Here is a 24,117-nt window from a genome sequence, read left to right on the forward strand (position 1 = left end):
TCCAGAACACCTGTGAAGTAGTTTGACTCATATAGGGGGAAGAATGCTTCCTTCAGTGTAGTGAAACAGACGGAAGAATGAGTAGGAGCAAATGCAAGTGGTGTTTGAGGGCAGATGGGAATCTAGGAATCCTTCACTGTATGAGCCAGTTCGTGAAGAAGGAGAGGAACATAGTTTGACAAGAGAATAAAGAACATTTCACATGAGGATAATGAAAAGAGGAACATTTATCATTATTTTGTCCAATTATTTTAAGTCCTATTTTAGTGTTATGATGTGGTCATGTCTATAAATATGCATAATATATAAATGAAATATCTTATTAAAAATTAAGTTTTGCTCTCATATTTCCAAAACTCAGTTTTTTGGTCTTTACTTTGAAATTGAATGACAAGCTAGGATACAAATTTATATAAATATTTTTCTTCTGAGGAATATTGGGCTGTGTTTGAATTTAAAATATTTACTAAAAATTGCTTTCCAAGGTATCAAAACTGGAACAAGAGCTTCAGAAACAAAGGGAAAGTTCAGCTGAAAAGTTGAGGAAAATGGAGGAGAAATGTGAAGCAGCTACATATGAAGCAGATTTGAAAAGACAAAAAATTATTGAGCTTACTGGTACTACCAGGTAAAATGAACATGTTAGTTTTTGTCTTCCTTTTTTACCATCAGTCATATTTGAGTTTCAAAATACGATAATGTTGAGTGAAGTGTTTGCTTGAGAAATTAATTTCTCCACGATCTGTATTCCTATAGTATTCCTATATCTCCCTTTTATCCTTCATTATGCCTTTTTTTATTATAGTTTAATATCCTTTACCCTCCTTACTATATTGTAAGTTCCTTAAGGCCGAGATAATATCTGGTTTATTTTAAGGGTCCTCCCACAACAATTAGCATGGTTCCTTGTACCTCATATCTTAATCCTAATGGGGACGCTAGAAAAAAACCTGAAGGTTAAAACAGAACCACAGGGCTTTATCTGAAGCCTTTGAGGTGAGATGCATCGGAGTTCAGTTTTTCAGATTTCAGAGGGAAAGTGAGGTATCAATATACATACTATGTGCGCTAAGTCGCTTTAGTGTGTCCAACTGTGACCCCATGGACTGTAGGCCACCAGGCTCCTCTGTCCGTGTGATTCTCCAGGCAAGAAGCCTGGATTGGGCTGCCATTTCCTTCTGCAGGGGATCTTCCTGATCAGAGATTGAACCTACGTCTTTTATGTCTCCTGCATTGGCAGGCAGGTTCTTTACCACTAACTCAGCAACTGTTGTATTAAATCAAATTGTGAATAATGTTAAAAGTGACAGGGAAAGATGATAGAAAATTTTCATGGATTCTAATTGTCTATAGGGAGGAAATAACTTAATAAAAGAAAGCTGACTTCTATTGATTGAACATTAAAATCACCTGAAGAGCTTTAAAAAGTACTGATGCTTAGGTCCCACCTCCAAAGATCCTGATTTAATATGGCTGCACTGGGCTAAGACATCAAAAAAAAAAAAAAAAGGAAGGGAATTAAGAGCTGAAAGCTATACCTAGCTTCCCCAGATTGCTTCTGTTTTGTCGACAAGAGTTGACAAAGTATTTTACTCTTACTTAGCCCACCATTCTACCAACAGGAGTAGGAGTTAACTTATACATTTGAACCACAACATCCTCAGACTCCCTCTCCCTGTCTGACAAAAATAAAGATAAGACCTTTGTGCTTTGAGTAGCGACTTGCTTCCCCAGATGTCCTCAGCTCTCTCAAGGGGGTCGAGAAGATAGCCTGAGTTTAAGGCCACAGTTCTTCAAACTGTTCTTCCATCAATAGTTATGTATCCACTAATGCAGCCTTACCACCATTGTGTATCTTAACTCCACAAAGAGTATTCAGCCTTATAACTTTACTTTTGCTTGTTTCAGACACCACAAGAAGCAACAGATTGGCATTAGAATTACCCTCATCTCTCATACTAAGTCCCCAAAACCTCATGTGTTTTCTCTCCTTTTCTCACCCTATCTGAACTTCTGACAGATTTTCACTTCATCCTCTGGAATTCACAGTCCATACTGGGAGCCATCCCTTATATTCTCTATCTCTTCTTTTTCTCTTGCTATAACAGAAGTATGACTCTCCACTGAGGGCACTGCTTCTTCCCCTGCAGCCCTCTAAAGTAAGAACTTTCCCCCATAGTTCTTGTACCAAAGAACTGAGATCTGGAATAGTATAACATAACCATGAACCTCATGTTATCAGATCATATTCTTCACTGTTGCTGACACCAGCAGACCACCTGACTTACTAAAGTTGAATCCAATACTAGTTCTGTCTTTATTCTGGGGATTTCAATATACATCTATCTAGCTGACCCTCATCCACTCACGCACATGGTTTACAGTAGATTTTATCATTTCCAATACCTCTGTTATTGCAACATAATATGAATACTGTTCATCTACATGTATGTTATTACCTCATTCCCTTTAATACCCCAAATTCAACAATTCTTTGATGTAACTAGAACCTCTGAGCCTTCAAATCTACCACTTTCTCATTCTCTAATGCCCTTTCTCCTCTCTTTACCTAGCTTAAATTCTGCTCATTAAAAGCACTGATTGGCATATGGCTGTTCCCTTAACTTTGTCTTACTTTGTGGTACTCAGAACTAAAAATCCAACTGAGAATAATTCATGCTTGCATCTTTACAGAGGCTGGAGAAAAATATAACTACAGTGACCAGTCTTACTTTAAATCCATAATTTCAAAACCTTAAGCATTTTCTTAATGCTGTCTGACAGTCACAGTATTACTCACTCTTGTAAGGGGGACTCTCTTACACCTTTGCGTTTTCTTTCATAACTCCAACAACCTCTCCCCAGTCCTTCCTCTCACTTATGATCTTGCTTTTGTTTCACTAAGAAAATCGAAATAATTGCTGCTTTGTTTTCTTACACCCATCCTTTGATTTCTAGACAAAAACTTTTCATAATTATAGCTGAAAGGTGCATTCAGTTCCTATAAGTTCTAATTACTGGTAGGAAACTTATGAACTAAATGAATAAATTTCACAAGAAAGATATATTCTAGTTCCAAGACCTTCTCTTCAGGAAGCAGGATTTTTCTCTCTTCCAACTATTGGCTTCTTTCATTTCTGAAACTATAATTTATAAAACTGTTTTTCTTTCCCCAGAACTATTAGTGTCAAAATACATCTGTTATACAGCTCCTTGGATCTGTTTTAAAATTAAAATATCTCTAGATAGAAAACTAATTCATTGAGTACCTTCTGTGTGCCAGGCAATGTGCTAAGTAAACACATCATTTAGTTGTGTTTCAGTTCAGTTCAGTTCAGTTACACAGTCGTGTCCGACTCTTTGCGACCCCATGTGTTTAGTGGTTTGTAATTGGTGCATAATTACAGTCTATTAATTATTTGTTTAATTTTTTTTGTTTGTTTCTAATTAGGCAAGTAAAACTCGAGATGGATCAATACAGAGAAGAGCTATCTAAAATGGAAAAAGAAATAATGCACCTAAAAAGAGATGGAGAAAATAAAGCAATGCATCTCTCTCAGTTAGACATGATTTTAGAACAGACAAAGACAGAACTAGATAAGAAAACAAATGCTGGTAAGCAACAGGGTAGCTCAGCTTAGCTGCCTGCAATTGTCTATTTAAAGAAATGGAATAAAGTGAGAATCTGAGATGAGGGAAAAGGATAATCATTGGTATCCTGTCTCTTACTCTGATAGATGAATAAAATTGGGTATTCTTAGTTATTATTTACAAAGTTCTAAGTAACAAGTAACTTATATATAATTCTAAAATTATCCTCTGCTTTTAACAGTGAAGGATTTAGAAAAGTTACAGCACCACACTGAAACTGAGCTAACAGAAGCCTTGCAGAAACGGGAAGCACTAGAGACTGAACTGCAAAATGCTCATGGAGAATTAAAAAGTACTCTAAGACAACTCCAGGAATTGAGAGATGTTCTGCAGAAGGCTCAATTATCATTAGAGGAAAAATATACTACAATAAAGGATCTCACAGCTGAACTTAGGTGAGTTAAATTCTAAGAAAGGATATCACAGTAACAGGTATTTCTCTTTATTACCTTTAGTCCTTGGGTCATATTATAGATTTTGTTGTTGAATTCTGGATGTCCAAACTTCTCAACTGCCTTTAGCTCACTGTGGTTCATTCTAGACATTACGTCCAATGCTCCATCTCACTAATTCAGCTATTGCTGTTGACTAATACTTGCATCCCTGGTCTTTGGATCATTTTACTTTGGCCCTCTTCTGTATCCCATGGTGGTAAAAAATGATTGGGCCAGCATACAGCAATGGTTAATAGCAAAGTGATATTAACATGTGCCATGGCTATGCCAAGTACTTCATATATTATCTCATTTCTTTACAACAAGCAAATATAAGTTCCACATTATCACCTTTTTACATGTGGGAAAACTGAGAAAATTAAGTAAAATGCCAAAAGTCAGATAGTGAAACACAAGTCTAAGTCTAAAATCATGGTTCTTAGATTAGCAGCAATAGCATAAAGTACTGTTCCAGTACACATCTATGGAGAGGATGGGTGGAGAGCCAGACTAGAGCCCAATTGTGGGAAATAAATTCTGAAAAGGAAAACAGATCAGGGTGTGAAATGTGTATTGAAAAAACAGGATAGAGAGCAGCAAGGTGATCCAGAAACTTAGATGTTGTATCCTTTGATTCAGTGCAGCACCCCTTCCCTTTTCTACTCACAAACTCATTCTTAGTAAGTTTCATGTAGCTTTAAATATCAGTACAATGTGCCAGAGACTTCTAAACACATATATCTAGTAATGACCTCATCTCCAAACTCCAGACTCCTGTCTAATGACTTACTTGCTATCTCCACTTAAGTATTTTAAAGAGGCATCTTAAACTTGACTAAAACAATTCATTTTAAAAATTCATAACCCTGTACTTCCTCCAACTCATTATGCATTGGCTTAAATCAGAAATCTATATATAAGATTACTTTTATCTCTTTCCCTCCCCTTTTTCATCCAGTCTATTAGCAACTTGCCTGCAAAGTCACTTCAGTTGTGTCTGACTCTTTGCAACCCCATGGACTGTAGCCCACCAGGCTTCTCTATCCATGGAATTTCCCAGCAAGAATACTGGAGTGAGTTGCCAGACTCTCCTCCCAGGGATCTTCCCTTCCCAGGGATCAAACCCACGTCTCTTATGTCTCCAGCATTGGCAGTCAGGTTCTTTACCACTAGTGCCACCTAAGAAGCCCAATTAGCAAGTTATGTCAACTTTATTTCCAAAGCATATTCTGGAATCTGTTGATTTCTTGGCCTTCTTTCTGCTACTTAGCCCAGGCCATCATCATCTCCCACCTGGTCTGTTGCTGAGGCTTCCTAACTGGTCTGCCAGCTTAAATTCTTGACCTTCCTCATAATTCATTCTCCACAGAATGGATTTAAGTTTATGATTAAATCCCAAAAGATTCAGAGTAATACCCAAGCTCCTTCAGAAATATAAATCAAAACCGCGATGAGATACCACTTCACACCCACTAAGGTGGCTGTAATAAAAACAAAACGAAACACCCAAATAGAAAATAACGGAAGAGAAATTTTTAAAGTTCCAGCCTCTGTGGAAAACAGTTTGGCAGTTTGGCAGTGAGTTAAACATAGTATTAACCTTGTAAATCAGTAATTCCACTGTTAGGTTTAAGTACCCAAAAGAACTGAAAAGAGGTATTCAAACAAAAATTGTGCTCAAATGTTTGTAGCACCTCTATTCCCAATAGCCACCAAGTGAAAATGACCCAGATGGATACTGATAGCTGTGAATGGATAAACCAGTGTGGTATATCCATACAAATCAGCCATGAAAAGGAATAGAGTACTGACACATGCTGAAACACGGATAAACCTAACAAATATGCTAAATGAGAGAAACCACATACATGTTGCATAATTCCATTTATATGAAATATCCAGAATGGGCAAATCCACAGAGATAGAAAGCAGATTAATTGTTGTCTGGGACTGGGGGAAGGGAGAATGGAAGAAAACTGCCAATGAGTATGGGGTTTCTATTCAGAGTGATGAAAAAGTACTGGAAATAGTGATGATGGTTACACAACATTGTGAATGTATTCAGTGTAACTGCACTGTACGCTTTAAAGTAGTTAAAATGGTAAATCTTATGTGTATTTTACCACAGTTGAAAGGAAAAAATCCAAGCTCCTTTTCCTAGAATACAAAGTCCTGCCTAACGTTTCTGCCTATTTCTCTGGCCTCATTCTATATTGTTCTCCTTGCTGCTGACCTTTTTATTCTACTTAAAGCTTGCAAAGTTTTTTCCTACTTTAGGACTTTTGCCATAGCTGTTTCTTTGGCCTGAAATAGCCTGAAACAATTGTTGTGTGGCCAGTTTCTTCATACCCTTCACATTACCTCATAGGGCCCCCCTTCCATGACCACCTATTCTAGAATAGTCTCCCAGTCACTGTCTCATCGTTGTATTTAATGCTCTGACATAGCACTTTATATTTTTCTTATATTTATATTTTTCTTATTATTTATAGTCTCTCTCTTCTGGAGCTAGTAGAATGTAAACTCCATGTGATGAAGGACAAATATCCTGTTGACTATTAAATCCATAGTCATAGAACCTTGACATTTAGGAAACATCCAGTAAATATTTACTAAATAAATAAGGGAATGGATGGATGTGAGAAGTAAAAACAAAATCTTAAAATTCTATCTAGTAGCTGAATTTTAGAAGCACAGCTATTATAGACAGCAATTAGAGTTACTTTAGAATTCATTTAATATTACTTTTAAAATATTAGTCTTGTATTAACTCTTCAGGCTTTTAGGGGAATAGTAAACAGCTCATTAAAGAAATTCAGAACCTGCTTTTTAAATTCAGTACCTTTATTATATTGTTTCATATTTAAGACTAGAAAATCATATGACAATTCAAGATCAACAACATTTTCATCCTTTGTCATATCAGAACTTAGAGTTCAGAATTAAAATTCTCTGATTACAAGCTTCAAAGTGGTATAAATCTTGAAGTTATGTCATTTTAAGTTTCTTTATAATATAAAATTATTCTTAAATTAGTGTTTTAGGAGGGCTAGAATTTTTTTAAAAACATTTAAAATATTTCTGTAGTAGATTTCACCACTTCACTAAATATAAGGTGTCATTTTGAGTAAAATTCCTGTAAGAAGTACAGCGGTCATTTACTAAACTGTGGATATCAAGGACATCAGCCATGAGATAAATGCCTTGTTCAGTTATAGCGAACTCATAGCTGTTATATATAAAAGACTTTCAAACACTCCTTTGATCTATAGATTAACATATAGATATACTTTAAAAATTCTTATACTGATTCAATCCTATTTCTTGGGAGTGCTTTTAGCATTTAGCTTAAATTGTCTGCAGAAGTAGAATTTAAGTTAACTTGTGCCCTTTTAGAACACGATATTAAAGTAATTGTATTGATGTCAGTCATTTTCTTTATGCATTATTCCTTTAATTTGAAGTCTCTCAATCTGAAATAATTGAATGTATCCTGTCACTTAACTTACAGGAAGGGTAACCCAATTGATTTGATTTTTTGAAACTATAATATTCCTACTTAATTGCTTAGGTCTTTTTCACTTTGATAAATTGCAGGGAATGCAAGATGGAGATTGAAGACAAAAAGCAAGAACTTCTTGAAATGGATCAGGCACTTAAGGAGAGAAATTGGGAGCTAAAGCAAAGGGCAGCTCAAGTTGGTTTTCTTAACTATATTTTAATGAAATTTTCTGTTTAAATACAATCACTTGAGGTTTCAGAGGTCCCCTCATTTTGGTATAATAGTAGTTTTTATAGCTATTTCTTTTTTGTGTGCACATAGTATTTTTTAAATTAGAAATATGTCATCTCTCTCTTTTTTTTTTTTTTGCTATTTTTACAGCAGGTGGATTTTGGGGAGTGAAGGTTAGCTTAGTGTCTGAACCTTCTGATCTCTTATAATACTGTATATCAGAAGAAAATGTGAAGAAAGGAGTTACTTGCTCAACTAGTATTTATTGAAGCAATGGAAATATCCAGAAGGCATTTTTAGCAGCATCTTTTTAAATATAATTTTATTTATTTATTTTTGGCTGCACTGGTTCTTCATTGCTTTGCATGCGTTTTCTCTAGTTGTGGTGAACGGGGGCTACTCTTTAGTTGTGGTACACAGGTGTTCTCATTTCAGCAGCTTCTCTTGTTGCGGAGCACAGGCTCTAAGGTGTGTCGGCTTGAGTAGTTGTGGCTCGTGGGCTCGAGAGCTCTGGCTCAGTAATTGTGGCACATGGGCTTAGCTGTCCTGCAGCATGTGGAATCAGATTGAACCCGTGTCGCCTGCGTTGGTAGACTGATTCTTAACCACTGGACTACCAGGGAAGCTCTGCAGCATCTTTTTAATAAGACTTTAGTTTTTTAGAGCAGATTTAGGTCCACAGCAAAATTGAACAATAGGTGCAGAGATTTCCTACATACCCACCCTGCCCCAAAGAAGGCACAACCTTCCCCCATTATCAACATTTCCTTCCAGAATGGTGTATTTGTTAAAGCTGATGAACCTACATTGACATTTCATAATCACTCAAAATCCGTAGTTTATATTATCATTCACTCTTGTGTTATTCATTCTATGAGATTGGACAGGAATCCATCATTATGGTATCATTCAGAATATCTTCAGTGCCTTAAAAATCCTCTGTACTCCACTTACTCATCCCTCTCTCTCTTCCCCCAACCATGGTAACCAGTGATCTTTTTGCTGTCTCTAGTTTTGCCTTTCCAGAATGTTATACAGTTGTTGTTGATTGTGTTCGGTCATTAAGTAGTGTCCAATTCCTTGTGACTCAATATACTACAGCACGCCAGGCTTCCCTGTCCTTCACTATCTCCCAGAGGTTGTTCAAACTCATGTCCATTAAGTCAGTGATGCCATCCTTCTTATCCTGTGTCACCTGCTTTTTCTCCTGCCCTCCATCTTTCCCAGCATCAGGGTCTTTTCCAATGAGTGGACTCTCCTCATCAGGTGGCCAAAGTATTGGAGCTTCAGCAACAGTCCTTCCAATAAATATTCAGGGTTGATTGCCTTTAGGATTGACTGGTTTGATCTCCTTGCTGTCCAAGGGACTCTCAAGAGTCTTCTCCAGCACCACAATTTGAAAGCATCAGTTCTTCAGCACTCAGCCTTCTTTATTGTCCAACACCCTCCATGCATGACTACTGGAAATATAACAACTTTAACTATACACACCTTTGTCAGCAAAGTGAGGTCTCTCCTTTTTAACATGCTATCTAGGTTTGTCATAGCTTTTCCTCTAAGGAGCAAATGTCTTTTAATTTTGTGGCTGCAGTCACCATCCACAGTGATTTTGGAGCCCCCCAAAATAAAATCTGTCACTGTTTCCACTTTTTCCCCATCTTTTTGCCCTGAAGTAATGGGACCAGATACCATGATCTTAGTTTTATGATTGTTGAGTTGTAAGCCAGCTTTTTCACTCTCTTCTTTCACTTTCATCAGGAGGCTGTTTAGTTGCTCTTGGCTTTTCTGCCATAATGGTAGTGTCATCTGCATATCTGAGGTTATTGATATTTCTCCCAGCAATCTTTGATTCCAGCTTGTGCTTCATCCAGCCCAGCATTTCTCATGATATACTATGCATATAAGTTAAATAAACAGGGTGACAATATACACCTTGATGTACTACTTTGCCAGTTTGGAACCAATCCATTGTTTCATGTCCAGTTCTAACTATTACTTCTTGACCTGCATACAGGTTTCTCAGGAAATAGGTAAAGTGGTCTGGTATTCCCATCTCTTGAAGAATTTTCCACAGTTTGTGGTGATCCACACAGTCAAAGGCTTTAGTGTAGTCATTGAAGCAGAAGTAGATGTTTTTTGGAATTCCCTTGCTTTCTGTATGATCCAGTGGATGTTAGGAATTTGATCTCTGGTTCCTCTGTGATTTTTTTTTTTCTTAATGTGATTAGTTATATTAATTAACTTTCAAATGTGGAGTATAGTTCTTTTGGTACATTTTTGAGTATGATTCACTAATATTTTGTTGAGAATTTTTATATCTATGTTCATGAAAGATACTGGTCTATAGTTTTCTTTCTTTATAATGTCTCTGGTGTTGGTATTAGGGTTATGCTAGCCTTAGAGAATGAGTTAGTACTTCCTCTGTTTCTATGAGAGTATAAAGAATTGGCATAATTTCTTCCTTAAATATTTAGTAGAATTTACCAATGAACCCATCTGAACCTGGGGCTTTCTGTTCTAGAAAGTTATTAATCATTGTTTCAGTTTCTTTAGTGGATATAGGCTTATCAGATTGTCCATTTCTTCTTGTATGAGTTTTGGCAGATTGTGCCTTTTGAGTTACTGGCCAGTTATATCTAATTTTATTTAAATTCATGGGCTAAGAGCTGTTTATAGTATTCCTGTATTATCCTAATAATGTCCTTGATATTTGTAGTAAAATCCCCTTTTTCATTTCTCGTATTAGCAGTTTATATCTTCTCTCTCTTTTTTTGTTAGTCTGGCTAGAGGCTTATTGCTATTATTAATCTTCTTTTGGCTTTGTTGATTTTCTCTATTGATTCCCTAATTTTAATTGCTAGTCTGGTTTTTAGCATTTTTTTTCTTCTGCTTAGTTTGGATTTGATTTGCTCTTCCTTTTCTAGTTTTTAAGATGGAAGCTCAACTGATTAATTTTAGATCTTTCTTCTTTTCTCATATATGCATTCAGTGCATAGATGTTCCTAAGCAGTGCTTTTGCTGCATCCCATGGTTTTCATGTTGCATTGTAATATTTAGCATAAAATGAAGTTTGAATCATTTTGTCACTTATGTGAATATATGATTATATATTGGGTTCAAGATCCAGTATTATTAAGCAATGATTATTTTTCTCATTCTTTTTAATAATTTATTTGAGGTGCATTTACTCTTCAGTTATACCCACTGTAAACAATTCTAAATAACATTCCAAGCATACAGTTTCTCACATTAGAATAAGATTGAACGATAGCTTAATGTTGCTTTTGTGTTTAGGTTACACATTTGGATATGACTATTCGTGGGCACAGGGGAGAAATGGAACAGAAAATAATTAAACTAGAGGGTACTGTAGAGAAATCAGAATTGGAACTTAAAGAAAGCAGCAGACAGGTAAATTATTAAAAATTATGTCTTAAATTATTTTAAAAATGACTCCTTAACTATAAACATATACTATTCACATAAAATGGCTTTTGACTAGAATACATACAATAAAAATACTGCATTTGAACTGTGCCACGCAACTTGTGGGATTTTAGGTTCCCAGTCAGGGATTGAATCTGATCCCTTGGCAATGAGAGTGTGGAGTCCTAACCAGTGGACTGCCAGGGAATTCCCAATGATACATAATTTTAATTATCTTGCTACGTTATATTCATTTTCTTCTCTTAAATTTTTCCCCAGCTTTATTGACAATAAAAAGTGGCATGTATTTTAGGTGTACAATGTGATGTTTTAATGGACATATACATTTTGAAGTAATTAACAGAATCAAACTAATTAGTATATCTACCACCTCATATAGTTACTTTTTTTTTTTTTAATGAAAACACCAAGTATACAACATAGTATATTTTAGGTATACATATAAGCATCTTATTAGGCACAAAGTTCTGATATTTATGTCAAAGTTATTTTTGTCTCAAGAAAAACACATGTAAGAATTTTGCCATTTTAGATATACAAGTTTAAAGCGTGACACATGGATTGCAGTTATGATGGAAGAATTAGTTTTCTTTCTTTACATTAACATTGCTCTGTTTAAAATTCAGATAGAAAGTTTGAATGAAAAATTGCAAAATGCCAAAGAACAACTTCGAGAAAAAGAGTTTATAACACTACAGAATGAACAAGAGATAAGTCAACTGAAAAAAGAAACTGAACGGACACAACAAAAGATGAAAGAAATGGAGAGTGTAAGCAAATTATTTTCCTCCTAAGGAACAAGGTTGATACAGATCTTTGTTTTAAACTGATTGGTTTTATATGTGATTGGTATTTAATATGCACAGAAAGTGGCTAATTATTTGTGCCAAATATCTATTAATTTCCTTAAATTCTTAATTACTTTTTATTGGTGAGTTATCACATTATTTGTCTTTACATTCCCTATAGGCATTGGCATGGTATCTCTTACATAGTAAATCCATGATACATGCTCACTTGGTCAATAAATAAATATTTTAATCGAGAACCTACTATGTGATAGAACTGAAGATCAGATATTAATAGGATGCACTACTTTGTCCTTGAAGAACTCTATTCAGAGAATGAATTAACAGATAACAGTATATTATTGATGTCAAGTACTTTGAGTTGCCAGATGAAGTTTGATAACTTCATATTATCAGTTTGCATGTGTGTTGACTTCTGAACCCATTCTACCCACTTGCCTTTTTAAAAAGTGAATTTGCTTCTAAGAGCTCTCGTAGATGTAATTTTTTGTTGTTTTTAAATACTGTGCTCAGTTTTAAAACGTATTGTATAGCTCCTTCTGGTGTTTGATTAACTAATTTTCTGTCTCTTCCAGTCATATTTAAACTCCACAAGGGTAACTAATTCATCTCCTGTTTTCTCCTTTATCCATGTGTACCTATAATAGTGCTTATCACATAGTAAGCATGAATAGATATTAGTTGAATTTTATATATATATATGTAAATTAAGAAGGGTCTCTGAGAGCAAGTTTGGGTTCTAGTGAGAAAAAGAAAAAGATTGTTGACTCAGTTGTTTCATGTTCTCAAACAAAGGCTGGCTAAAAGTATTTACATGAGATTTATACTGATACACAACACAGTGGGACCTTGGGCCCCCATTCTAGAAATCAGGGTCCTTGTGATTTGTACTGGTTTCTTTCTTTTTTATCAGTCCTAAAGTTAAGTGTCATTGCCTACCATCTTATCTATGTCATCAAGCTGATTTAGAACTAACTGACTTTTTACTGAATTTTTTTTTTCTTCCAGAAATAGTACTTTACTAGGGATTTAACTGAGGAATGTAAAATATTTCAGAGAATAGCAGCAGTCCCAGTAACAAATTTCACTTTTGCAGAGAATAAGGTCATCCTTAACCCAGCTATGTGGATTAATGGTGGGCTTTATTTATACCAGTATTTTCTCCATCTTTGACATGGATAATCAAATATTAACTTCTTTCTTCTCTTTATATTATTATATGTTCTGTCATGTTACTTCATACTGTTAAAGGATTATTCAGCTTGCATGTTGAAGGCATGCAAAGTATACCAGTGAGTCCTAGATTTATTACAGTACTTTTGTCATTTTCTTACTATTAAAAAAGGGTTTTTTTTTCTGAATATCAGTTTCACAGTGGTTTATATTCTTTGTATGTTAAAATATATAGACATTTAGTTTGGAGGGAGTAGGTCACTTATTAAAAGAGAAATCAGAGTAAGAAATAGGTTAACTGGGTCATTTTATTTTGAAACCTACAAATGTCTTGTGCACTTCAGGTTATGAAAGAGCAGGAACAGTACATTGCAACTCAATACAAGGAGGCCATAGATATGGAGCAAGAATTGAGACTAACTCGGGAGCAGATGCAGAACTCTCATACAGAATTGGTGGAGGCTCGTCATCAACAAGTCCAAGCACAGAGAGAAATAGAAAGGCTCTCAAATGAACTTGAGGAAATAAAGCAACTCTCTAAAGAGAAAGTAATTCCTATTCTAATTTTACCTTATTGAACATCTTAAAGTTTTTAACATTTGCTTGTTTTGACAGTAGAATATTGTTCTTATAAAAGTTGTGTTCCACAGTAGTGTAAATGTACTTAAAAATAGTTAAGGTGATAAATTTTGTTTTATGTATATATTACTCAAAAAAAAACCAAAAACCTGTGTTATATTTAGCCTAGCATTGTCGTGTAATCAGGATCTCTCAGAACTGAATTTTAGTCAAACTGGTTAGTTTTATAAAGTTATAAAGCACTTTCAGACTTGGAACTGAATTTGAGCTACCCCTGAGACAGAAAAAAATCTAATGCATCTTTTTTTAAGTAAAAAGTTTTACATTTGTAGCCATTTATAGATGAAAACTATCTAGATTTATAACTGTTAGAAACCTGCAGTCTAGAACCTTGGGGAGGAAAAATGCTTTTAAATAGCAAGCCTACTAATATAAATTGTATTTTCCTAGTATTATATAGAAAATTAACAACTTGCCTTAAAAATATTTAGATTAACATGCTTGGCTTAATTACTTAGACTTTGAGAAAAATGTATTTATTGATATTCTACAAAAGTTCTTGTGATTTTTCTGCTTTCTACTATGGTTCTAATTCAGTATGGATTTTGAATGAAAGTGTTTTTACATTTACTTTTGGTTAACCTGATGGCATTTTTATTCACATTTCTGGATGGTTAGACTAATAAAAAAATATATAGGGAATTTTTATTAGATTATGTCAGGTACTTGGGAGTCTACTAGGAGAAGGGAAGCTATCATTTCTGTCCTTATCAGTGATATCTAAATGTAGTATAATTGATTTTATCTGATAAACCAAGCTCAGTTAATCAAATAACTGATTGAAAGTAGAGAATTATTAAGAATGATAGTTTAAATATTACATTTTAACCCCAAACTCTAAATTTACAGTCATTTGTTAAGCTTTTAATGGGACCAAATCTTGGCTCTTTGTATATGGGTAGGGTCACTTGATTGCATTCCACCTAGTTTTTCTTGAATAAACCACACTCAAATGCCATCATCTGTAGCTTCCAGTTTGGTTTTTTAAGAGTTAAGAGACATTCATAAATCAGTCAGAGGACAGCATCTCTTATAAAGAGACTTCCCACAATATTTTACAACTAATTAGGTAGCAAACATTTGTGACTCACTTGTTGAATTGTCTCAAAGCATATAACTTAGTTTTCATATAAAAACATCCCTTTTGCATGTGCATTTCATCTGTATTCATAATGTATAATAAAATTACATAATTGTAGTCGCAAACACAGCTGTCATAGATATGTTTGATAAATGCACAACTGTGGATAAGCAAACAGCACATACGGTGAGCAGAAATACCTAGGCATGTCTAAAGAGGAGACTGCTATCTGCTAAAGTTCAGTGTTCTGTGGTTATTAGTTTATTTTACAAAAAGCATTGATTAGTGAACTTATGATAATAATATACTGATACTTTCCCATTAGTACTCTCTTAAATATCTAGATTAAATTCTAGATTATTACACTTTTTAAAGTATACATTTAATAAGGTAACTGTGTATGAGTGTTCATACAGTATTACAAAAGATTGAAGTACTTCCATAAATGTGTTGGTTTAGTGACAATAACCAAATAAACAAGTAGTGTAACCTTTACTTAATATTTCATTTTCAAGGAAGCTCATGGAAAATATTTAGCTGAAGAATTGGGGGCTTCTCAAGTACGTGAAACTCAGCTAGAAGCAAGAATGCAAGCAGAAATCAAGAAATTGTCAACAGAAGTAGAATCTCTCAAAGAAGCATATCATCTAGAGGTAAAGAAAAATTTAATTTGTTCCATTACTCCCTGCTAAAGTGTGTTGATCTATCTGAACAAAATATAAATCTAGCTTTTAAATGTTTATTATAGAGAAATACATTAGTCTTTTCATTTCTGGTAGGCTGAACATATTATTTTCGCTTCATACTCCAGTGTACTAATTCTCTATGGGTTAAGAGCTTGAATTCTTAAGCCAGGCATACTGGTTCTAAATCTCAGTTCATTACTTGGTACTTACGTAACCTTAGGCAACTAACTTAACATCTCTGACTAAAATGGATATAATAATGCTATCTATTTCATAGAACTGTGTGGAGGATTAAATGAATTAATGTAGTTAATGTTCTTACACCAGAGCCTGGCACATCATTATCATTGTCATAACTTTTTATAAAGTAACACTTGCCAAAACTACCTGGAGGTATTTAATAACCAATGTAAACAGTTTCATGTGATGTCAGTCTATTAATGTGTGGTAATTTTCAAGGTTTGCTCTGATCATAAGTTAGAGCAACAATACGATAATTTGCTCTTTATCAGTATGTCCTGAGCCTTTACAGAGATGGACAGTGTTATCAATTAGAATAGCATTTCTTGTCTTTTTTAAAACTGTATTTGAAGATAATCAATTTAAATTTCCTTATGAAGTGTTTTAATAAAGCATTTTTCTGGATGGTGCTTGTTGCAAATGTTGTTGTTTAGTCACTAAGTCACGTCCAAAGCTTTGTGACCCCATGGATTGCCTCACACCGGGCTCCTCTGTCCTCCACTATCTCCTGGAATTTGCTCAGATTCATGTCCATTGAGTCAGTGATGCTGTCTAACCATTTCAAAGACATTTATATTAAACTCGTTTTGAGGGAGTTTGGTTAACATCTTTTTGAGGAATTGCGTTTTTGGTCAACATGTCTTGCTTAAATGCATTTAAAGTCAAATCTCTTTGAAAACATTGTGTCTGCCAAACAAAACACATTTGCGTGCTCAATCCAGTCCTAAAGCCAAGAGATTACAACCTTTAGTCTTTGGAGACAAATGTGAATGCTGATGAGTTCAGCATAATTATTTGATATTAGCTGGTCAACTTGGTGACCTTCAGTAATAATTGGTCCATCTCAAATATTTGCCAGCAGCAACTCAATAAACTTTTTTTACATGGTCTATATTTCTACTTTTAATTATCCAATTTTTAACTTTTAGTTTTATAAGCCTCTTAAAATTATTTATAAGCAGATAGTACAAAAAATGAATTGTAAAAGTTGGTTCTAGTATTGCTGTTTAATATCTGGTATTAATATTTTATATGCAGCATATGAAAATACCTAATATGGACACTTTCACAGGGGCTGCCACTGGTGGCTTTGAGGCTGTTGGGGATGAAGGCACCCAGCACAATGCTTTTCTGGTTAGACCCCAGACATGTAGGTCCAGTTAACTCTCGTGGTGGTACAGAAGGTTGAAAGCTCTACATAGGAACATGACGTGAATGAAAGAGACCTGTCATTATGCAAACAGTATGACACTCATAAGCAGACAGTAAAAACGGCACTCAAAGAGACCAGCACTTGTGTCGCAGTGTAAATTAGATGCTTGTGGAACAGCTTTTGATAAATGAGATCTTCCAGCCAGACAGTGAGTCCTTTGGACCCATTACCTTATATTCGTGATCGGATTAGATCACCTCCCATCCTGAGGCTTCCCAAGACTTTTGAATAGTTTTTCAATAATCCTTACAGAAAGACCCCATCCCAGAGAAATGCAGTATTTATATACAGTGCATTGGATCTCTAGGAAACACCAAAGTTATCAGTGAAGAATATGGCAAATGACTTAAAGGCTACTGTGAAGTATTTTTGTATGGCTTGATAGTAAAGCTCCTAGAACCAGTTTCTGTCTCTGCAAGGTTCCAAAACATTTGGAAGAAGCTGACCAGTGCCTGGAAACCCTTTTCCCTGTCCATTTGCACAAGTTACAGCATGCTATTGGTTGCAACATTATTGAGGGTTACAGAGCTCTTGTGAAATAGATTGAGAATGAATCTGCTAACATACCTAGAGTCCCTCGAAAACATAGTCATGAGGATAATATGAATTTGCCCAAACCTGTGGGAACCTTTAAGGAATGAAAAGAGTGGATAATGGGATAATAAAATTTTCCAGAAAAAGAACCTTCAAATAGGAGTAATTAAAATAAATACTTGCAGGTTAAAAATATATATAGGTTTGTTGTGGTTGTTCTTAAGAAAGATGTTTTTAAAGTGTGTATGTTGTTTGAATATAAAATGAAAGTATGTTATTAAATAGGAAAAGGGATTGATAATTTTTAACTAATTTTTAAAATACAGGTTTAGAATTGTCAAGAAACTCAATTGCAAAGCTGATTTTCTCAATAAAATGAGATTTTTAAAAACTTTATTATGGAAAATTTTTAACATATTCAGAAGTAGAATGGTATAAATTTTCGTACATATTGTTATTGTTGTGTCAGTCTAGCTCAGTCATGTCCTACTCTGCTACCGCATGGACTGTAGCACACCACGCTTCCCTGTCCTTCACCATCTCCTGGAGTTTGCTCAAACTCATGTCTATTGAGTCAATGATGCCATCCAACTATCTCATCCTCTGTCGTCCCCTTCTCCTCCTGCCTTCAATCTTTCCCAGCATCAGGGTCATTTCCAATGAATGGGCTCTTTGCATCAGGTGGCCAAAGTATTGGAGTTTCAGTTTCAGCATCAGTCCTTCCAGTGTATATACAGGGTTGATTTCCTCCAAGATTGGCTGGTTTGATCTCCTTGTTGTCCAAGGGACTCTAGAGATTTTTTTCCAGCATCACAGTTCAAGAATATCAATTCTTTGCTGCTCAAACCTTTTTTATTGTCCAGCTCTCACATCCATACATGACTACTGGAAAAACCAAGCTCTGACTATGCAGACTTTTGTAGGCAAAGTAATGTCCTGCTTTTTAATACTGTATCTAGATTTGTCATAGCTTTTCTTCCAAAGAGCAAGTGTCTTTTATTTTTATTTTTTAAATTTTTTATTTTTACTTTATTTTACTTTACAATACTGTATTGGTTTTGCCATACATTGACATGAATCCACCACAGGTGTGCATGAGTTCCCAAACATGAACCCCCCTCCCACCTCCCACCCCGTATCATCTCTCTGGATCTTCCCCGTGCACCAGCCCCAAGCATCCTGCATCCTGCATTGAACATAGACTGGCAATTCGTTTCTTACATGATGGTATACATGTTTCAATGCCATTCTCCCAAATCATCCCACCCTCTCCCTCTCCCTCAGAGTCCAAAAGTCCGCTCTACACATCTGTGTCTCTTTTGCTGTCTCGCATACAGGGTCATCATTACCATCTTTCTAAATTCCATATCTATGTGTTAGTATACTGTATTGGTGTATTTCTTTCTGGCTTACTTCACTCTGTATAATCAGCTCCAGTTTCATCCATCTCATCAGAACTGATTCAAATGTATTCTTTTTAACGGCTGAGTAATACTCCATTGTGTATATGTACCACAGCTTTCTTATCCATTCATCTGCTGATGGACATCTAGGTTCTTTCCATGTCCTGGCTATTATAAACAGTGCTGCAATGAACACTGGGGTACATGTGTCTCTTTCAATTCTGGTTTCCTTGGTATGTATGCCCAGCAGTGGGATTGCTTAATTTAATGGCTGCAGTCACCATCGACAGTGATTTTGGAGCCCAAGAAAATAAAGTTTGTCACTCTTTCCATTGTTTCCCCATCTACTTTACATGAAGTGATGCAACCAGATGCCATGATTTTCATTTTCTGAATGTTGAGTTTTAAGCTAGCTTTCATCAAGAGGCTCTTCAATTCCTCTTTGCTTTCTGCCATAAGGGTGATGTCATCTGCATATCTAAGGTTGTTGATATTTCTCCCAGCATTCTTGATTCCAACTTATGATTCATCCAGCCCGGCATTTTGCATGATGTATTCTGCTAAGTTGCTTCAGTCATGTCCAACTCTGTGCGACCCCATAGACGGCAGCCCACCAGGCTCCGCCGTCCCTGGGATTCTCCAAGCAAGAACACTGGAATGGGTTGCCATTTCCTTCTCCAGTGCATGAAAATGAAAAGTGAAAGTGAAGTCACTGAGTCATGTCCAACTCCCAGCGACCCCATGGACTGCAGCCTACCAGGCTCCTCCGTCCATGGTATTTTCCAGGCAAGAGTAAGTTAAATAAGCAGGGTGACAGTATGCAGCCTTGACATACTCCTTTCCTGATTTGGAACCAGTCCATTGTTCCATGTCTGGTTCTAACAGTTGCTTCTTGACCTGCATACAGGTTTCATAGGAGGCAGGTAAAGTGGTCTGGTATTCCCATCTCTTTAAGAATTTTCCACAGTTTGTTGTGATCTACATAGTCAAAGGCTTTTTCATAGTCAATGAAGCAGAAGGAAATGTTTTTTTGGCATTCCCTTGCTTATTCTATGATCCAGTGGATGTTGGCAATTTGATCTCTGATTGCCTTTTCTAAATCCAGCTTGTACATCTGGAATTTCTTGGTGCATGTACTGTTGAAGCCTAGCTTGAAGGATTTTGAACATTACCTTGCTCGCATGTGAAATGAGCATAATTGTACTGTAGTTTGAACATTCTCTGGCATTGCCTTTCTTTTGGATTGGAATGGAAAATGACTTTATTCAATATTATGGCCACTGCTGAGTTTTCCAAATTTGCTGGCATATTGAGTTCGGCACTTTCACAGCATCATCTTTTAGGTTTTGAAATAGTTAAGCTGGAATTTCATCACCTCCACTAGCTTTGTTTGTCTTGATGCTTCCTGCTGCTGCTGCTAAGTTGCTTCAGTTGTGTCCAACTCTGTGAGACCCCATAGATGGCCTCCTACCAGGCTCCTCTGTACCTGGGATTCTCCAGGCAAGAACACTGGAGTGGGTTGCCATTTCCTTCTCCAATGCATGAAAGTGAAAAGTGAAAGTGAAGTCGCTCAGTCGTGTCCGACTCTTAGCGACCTCATGAAAGCCCACTTAACTTCACTCTCCAGGTTGTCTGGCTCTAGGTGAGTGATCACACTGTCATGGTTATCTGGATCATTAAGTTCTTTTTTGTATTTGTTGTTGTTCTGTCTCTCAGTCATGTCTGACTCTGCAACCCCGTGGACTGCAGCATTCCAGGCCTCCCTGTCTTCACCATCTCCCAGAGCTTGCTCAGACTCATGTCCATTGAGTCATTGATGCCATCCAACCATCTCGTCATCTCATCATCTTTTTTGTATAGTGCTTCTGTATTCTTGTGTCTCTTAATATCTTCTGCTTCTGTTTAGTCCCTACTGTTTCTGTCCTTTATTGTACCTATCTTTATGTGAAATGTTCCCTTGGTATCTCAGATTTTCTTGAAGAGATCTCTAGTCTTTCCCATTCTGTTATTTTCCCTTATTTCTTTCCTATATATTGCTCAGCTTCAATAATTTTCAACTCATGTCTGAGTCTTGCAACCCCATGGACTGTATGTAGCGTGCCAGGTTCCTCTGTCCATGGGATTCTCCAGGCAAAAACACTGGGGTGGGTTGCCATTTCCTTCTCCAGGGGATCTTCCTGACCCAGGAATTGAACCAGGGTCTCCTGCCTTGCAGGCAGTTCTTTACCAAGAAGCCCACTCATGGCCAATTTTACTTAATCTGTAAGTGTGTTGACTATTTATTTTATATAAAAGGAAATCCTTTTGAGAATGAAGAAGAGTGCTGTTATTAATTACACCAGAACACTAAGCATAAAACCTAGACGATTGTAGGTAAACTGGGAAGTATGATCATCATATCTTTAACCTCATTTCTCTTTTTTCCCTCTCTCACATACCCTGTAATTTTGAGGGAAGGGAATCCAAAACATGATTGTTTCATCAATAAGCATTTCAATAAATATATCTGAAAGACAAGAACTATTTAAAAAATATAACCACAATGCCATTTTCATACTTACAATTTGACTGTAATTCCTTGATATCATCAAACGTGTAGTCATTGTTCAGATTTCCTCAATTATGTCTTCCTCAAAAATGTCTTTATAGCTGATTTCTTCAAATCAGTATCCGAAAGTAGTCCATTGTACTTAGTTAACTGTTCTTAAGTAAATTTAAGACTATTTTCCCTCTAATATGTTATTTGTTGAGAAATCATGTTTGTAACTATAAACAATTTGCTGTATTAGAATGTTATTGAAACCAAGTTCATCCTATTTTCTTTCTTCCATTCCTTTTCAATTTGGGGGCTGTGTAGATGATTTCACATCAGGAAAACCATGCAAAGTGGAAGATTTCTGTTGATTCTCAAAAGACTTCTGTTCAGCAATTAAATGAACAATTAGAGAAAGCAAAACTAGAATTAGAAGAAGCTCAGGACACTGTAAGCAGTTTGCATCAGCAAGTCCAAGATAGGAATGAAGTAATTGAAGCTACAAATGAAGCATTACTTATTAAGGTAAGTGAACATATAAAATACATAAAGCAGAGCTATAATGAAGTAAATTTATGACTGATTTCCCCATAATCAGAATTCCTGGAGTTTGTAGAACACTTAATAACCAAAAATTGACCTTTTGAATAAAAGGCCCTTTATTTAGAAGATACTGAATTTGGAGATTATTAATAAGAAATGTATCATATTGGCTTAAGAGACATAATTATGTGAACATGAACTTTAAAAAAACTTTTTTTTGGTGAGAACATTTAAGTTCTACTTTTTTAGTAAGTTTCATTTATACACTGGTTTTATCAACTATAGTCATCATATTATACATTAAACCCTCAGTCATCTTATACCTGAAAAGCTGTACCCTTTGAGCAACCTATTTTGCTCACCTCCCAGTCTCCTCGTCTCTGGCAACCACTCTCCTGCTATTTCTATGAGTTTGGCTTTTTTTTTTTTTAAGATTCCACATTCAAGTAATATCATGTAGTATTTGTCTTTCTCTGTTTTATTTCACCTAAAGGTCCATTGATGTTGTTCCAAAAGCCATATTGTATAATTCCATTGTATATGTATTTACCGTACCTTCTTTATCCATTCATCAATGGGTACTTTTTTCCTTATCTGAGCTAATTGTGAATAATGTTGAAATGAACACAGGAGTGCATTTGATAACCTATTTTCATTCCCTTTGAATATACCCAGAAGTAGTGTTGCTGGGTCATATGACACTTCTATTTTTTATTTTTGGAAGAAACTCCATGCTGTTTCCCTTAGTACTTGTACTAGGTAGCTTGGCTACCAACAGTAAACACGGCCTCCCTTTTCTCCATACCCTTGCCAACACTCATTTCTTGTCTTTTTAATAATAGCCATTCTGGTGGGTGTAAGGTGATATCTCATTTGATTTTGATATGCATTTCCCAGATGATTAGTGATATTGAGTACCTTTTCATGTACTTATTGGCCCTTTGTATATCTTCTTCGAAAAAATGTGTATTCAATTCCTCTACCTTTTAAAAACTGAATGGTTTGTTTCTTTGCTATTAAATTATATGAGTTCTTTATGTAGTTCAGCTGTTAACTCTTTATCAGATAAATGATTTGCAGACATTTTCTCCCATTTTGTATGTTGCCTTTTTACTGGTTTCCATTGCTGTGCAAGAACTTTTTAGTTTGTATAGTCCCTGTTTTCTGTTTTTGCTTTTGTTGCCTTTACTTTTGTTATCAAATCCAAAAAATCATTGCCATGCCCAATATCAAGATGCTTACTCTTTATTTTTTCTTCACTCTCAGTTTGAATTGATTTTTGTGTATGGTGTAGGACTAGGGTCCAGCCTTGCATCTGGCTCTCTGGTTTTCCCGGCATGATTCATTGAAGATAATTTTTCTTTCCCAATTGTACGTTCTTAGTTCCTTTGTCATAAATTAACTGGCTATACATGCATAGGTTTATTTCTAGGCTATCTATTCTGTTCCATTTATCTGTGTGTCCATTTCTATACTACTGTGTATCATAGTGTTTTTATTTTAGTTACTATAGCTTTGTAATATGGTTTGAAATCAGGAAATATGATGTTTCCAACTTTGTTATTTCTTAAAATTGCTTTAACTATTTAGTCTTTTGTGGTTCCATTCAAGTTTTAGGATAGCTTGTTCTATAGCTGTGAAAAATACTGTTGAAATTTTGATAGGGGTTGAATTGAATCTACATTACTTAGGATAGTAAGGACATTTTCACAATATTTTTTCTTCCAACTAGTTCATGAGCACAACATATCTTTCCATTTATTTGTATCTTCACTTCCTTTCATCAGTATCTTACAGTTTTCAGTGTACAGGTCTTTCACCTCCTTGGTTAAATGTATTCCTAGGCATTTTATTCTTTTTGATAAAATTGTAAATGGGATTATTTTACTAATTTATCTTTCTGATAGTTCATTATTAATATATAGAAATACAACAGATTTTTATATACTAATTTTGTATCCTTCTGTTTGCCAAATTCATTTACTAGTTCAAAAACAG

At 35.4% G+C, this 24,117-nt stretch overlaps 1 protein-coding gene across 6 annotated transcripts in view; it reads left to right on the forward strand.

Annotated features, from left to right (window-relative positions):
• Nucleotides 1–24,117, forward strand: part of CCDC18 (coiled-coil domain containing 18) — a 114,778-nt gene that overhangs the window by 69,285 nt on the left and 21,376 nt on the right. For all 6 annotated transcript variants that reach the window (XM_018045770.1, XM_018045772.1, XM_018045769.1 and 3 more), the window contains 9 exons: nucleotides 486–628; nucleotides 3,452–3,615; nucleotides 3,833–4,046; nucleotides 7,683–7,782; nucleotides 11,113–11,229; nucleotides 11,892–12,035; nucleotides 13,592–13,795; nucleotides 15,483–15,620; nucleotides 21,901–22,101. In XM_018045770.1, the coding sequence (XP_017901259.1) occupies nucleotides 486–628; nucleotides 3,452–3,615; nucleotides 3,833–4,046; nucleotides 7,683–7,782; nucleotides 11,113–11,229; nucleotides 11,892–12,035; nucleotides 13,592–13,795; nucleotides 15,483–15,620; nucleotides 21,901–22,101 (1,425 nt within the window). The remainder of the gene's footprint in view (nucleotides 1–485; nucleotides 629–3,451; nucleotides 3,616–3,832; nucleotides 4,047–7,682; nucleotides 7,783–11,112; nucleotides 11,230–11,891; nucleotides 12,036–13,591; nucleotides 13,796–15,482; nucleotides 15,621–21,900; nucleotides 22,102–24,117) is intronic.

This window comes from Capra hircus, chromosome 3 (assembly GCF_001704415.2).
Source record: "Capra hircus breed San Clemente chromosome 3, ASM170441v1, whole genome shotgun sequence".
Classification (NCBI taxonomy): domain Eukaryota; kingdom Metazoa; phylum Chordata; class Mammalia; order Artiodactyla; family Bovidae; genus Capra; species Capra hircus.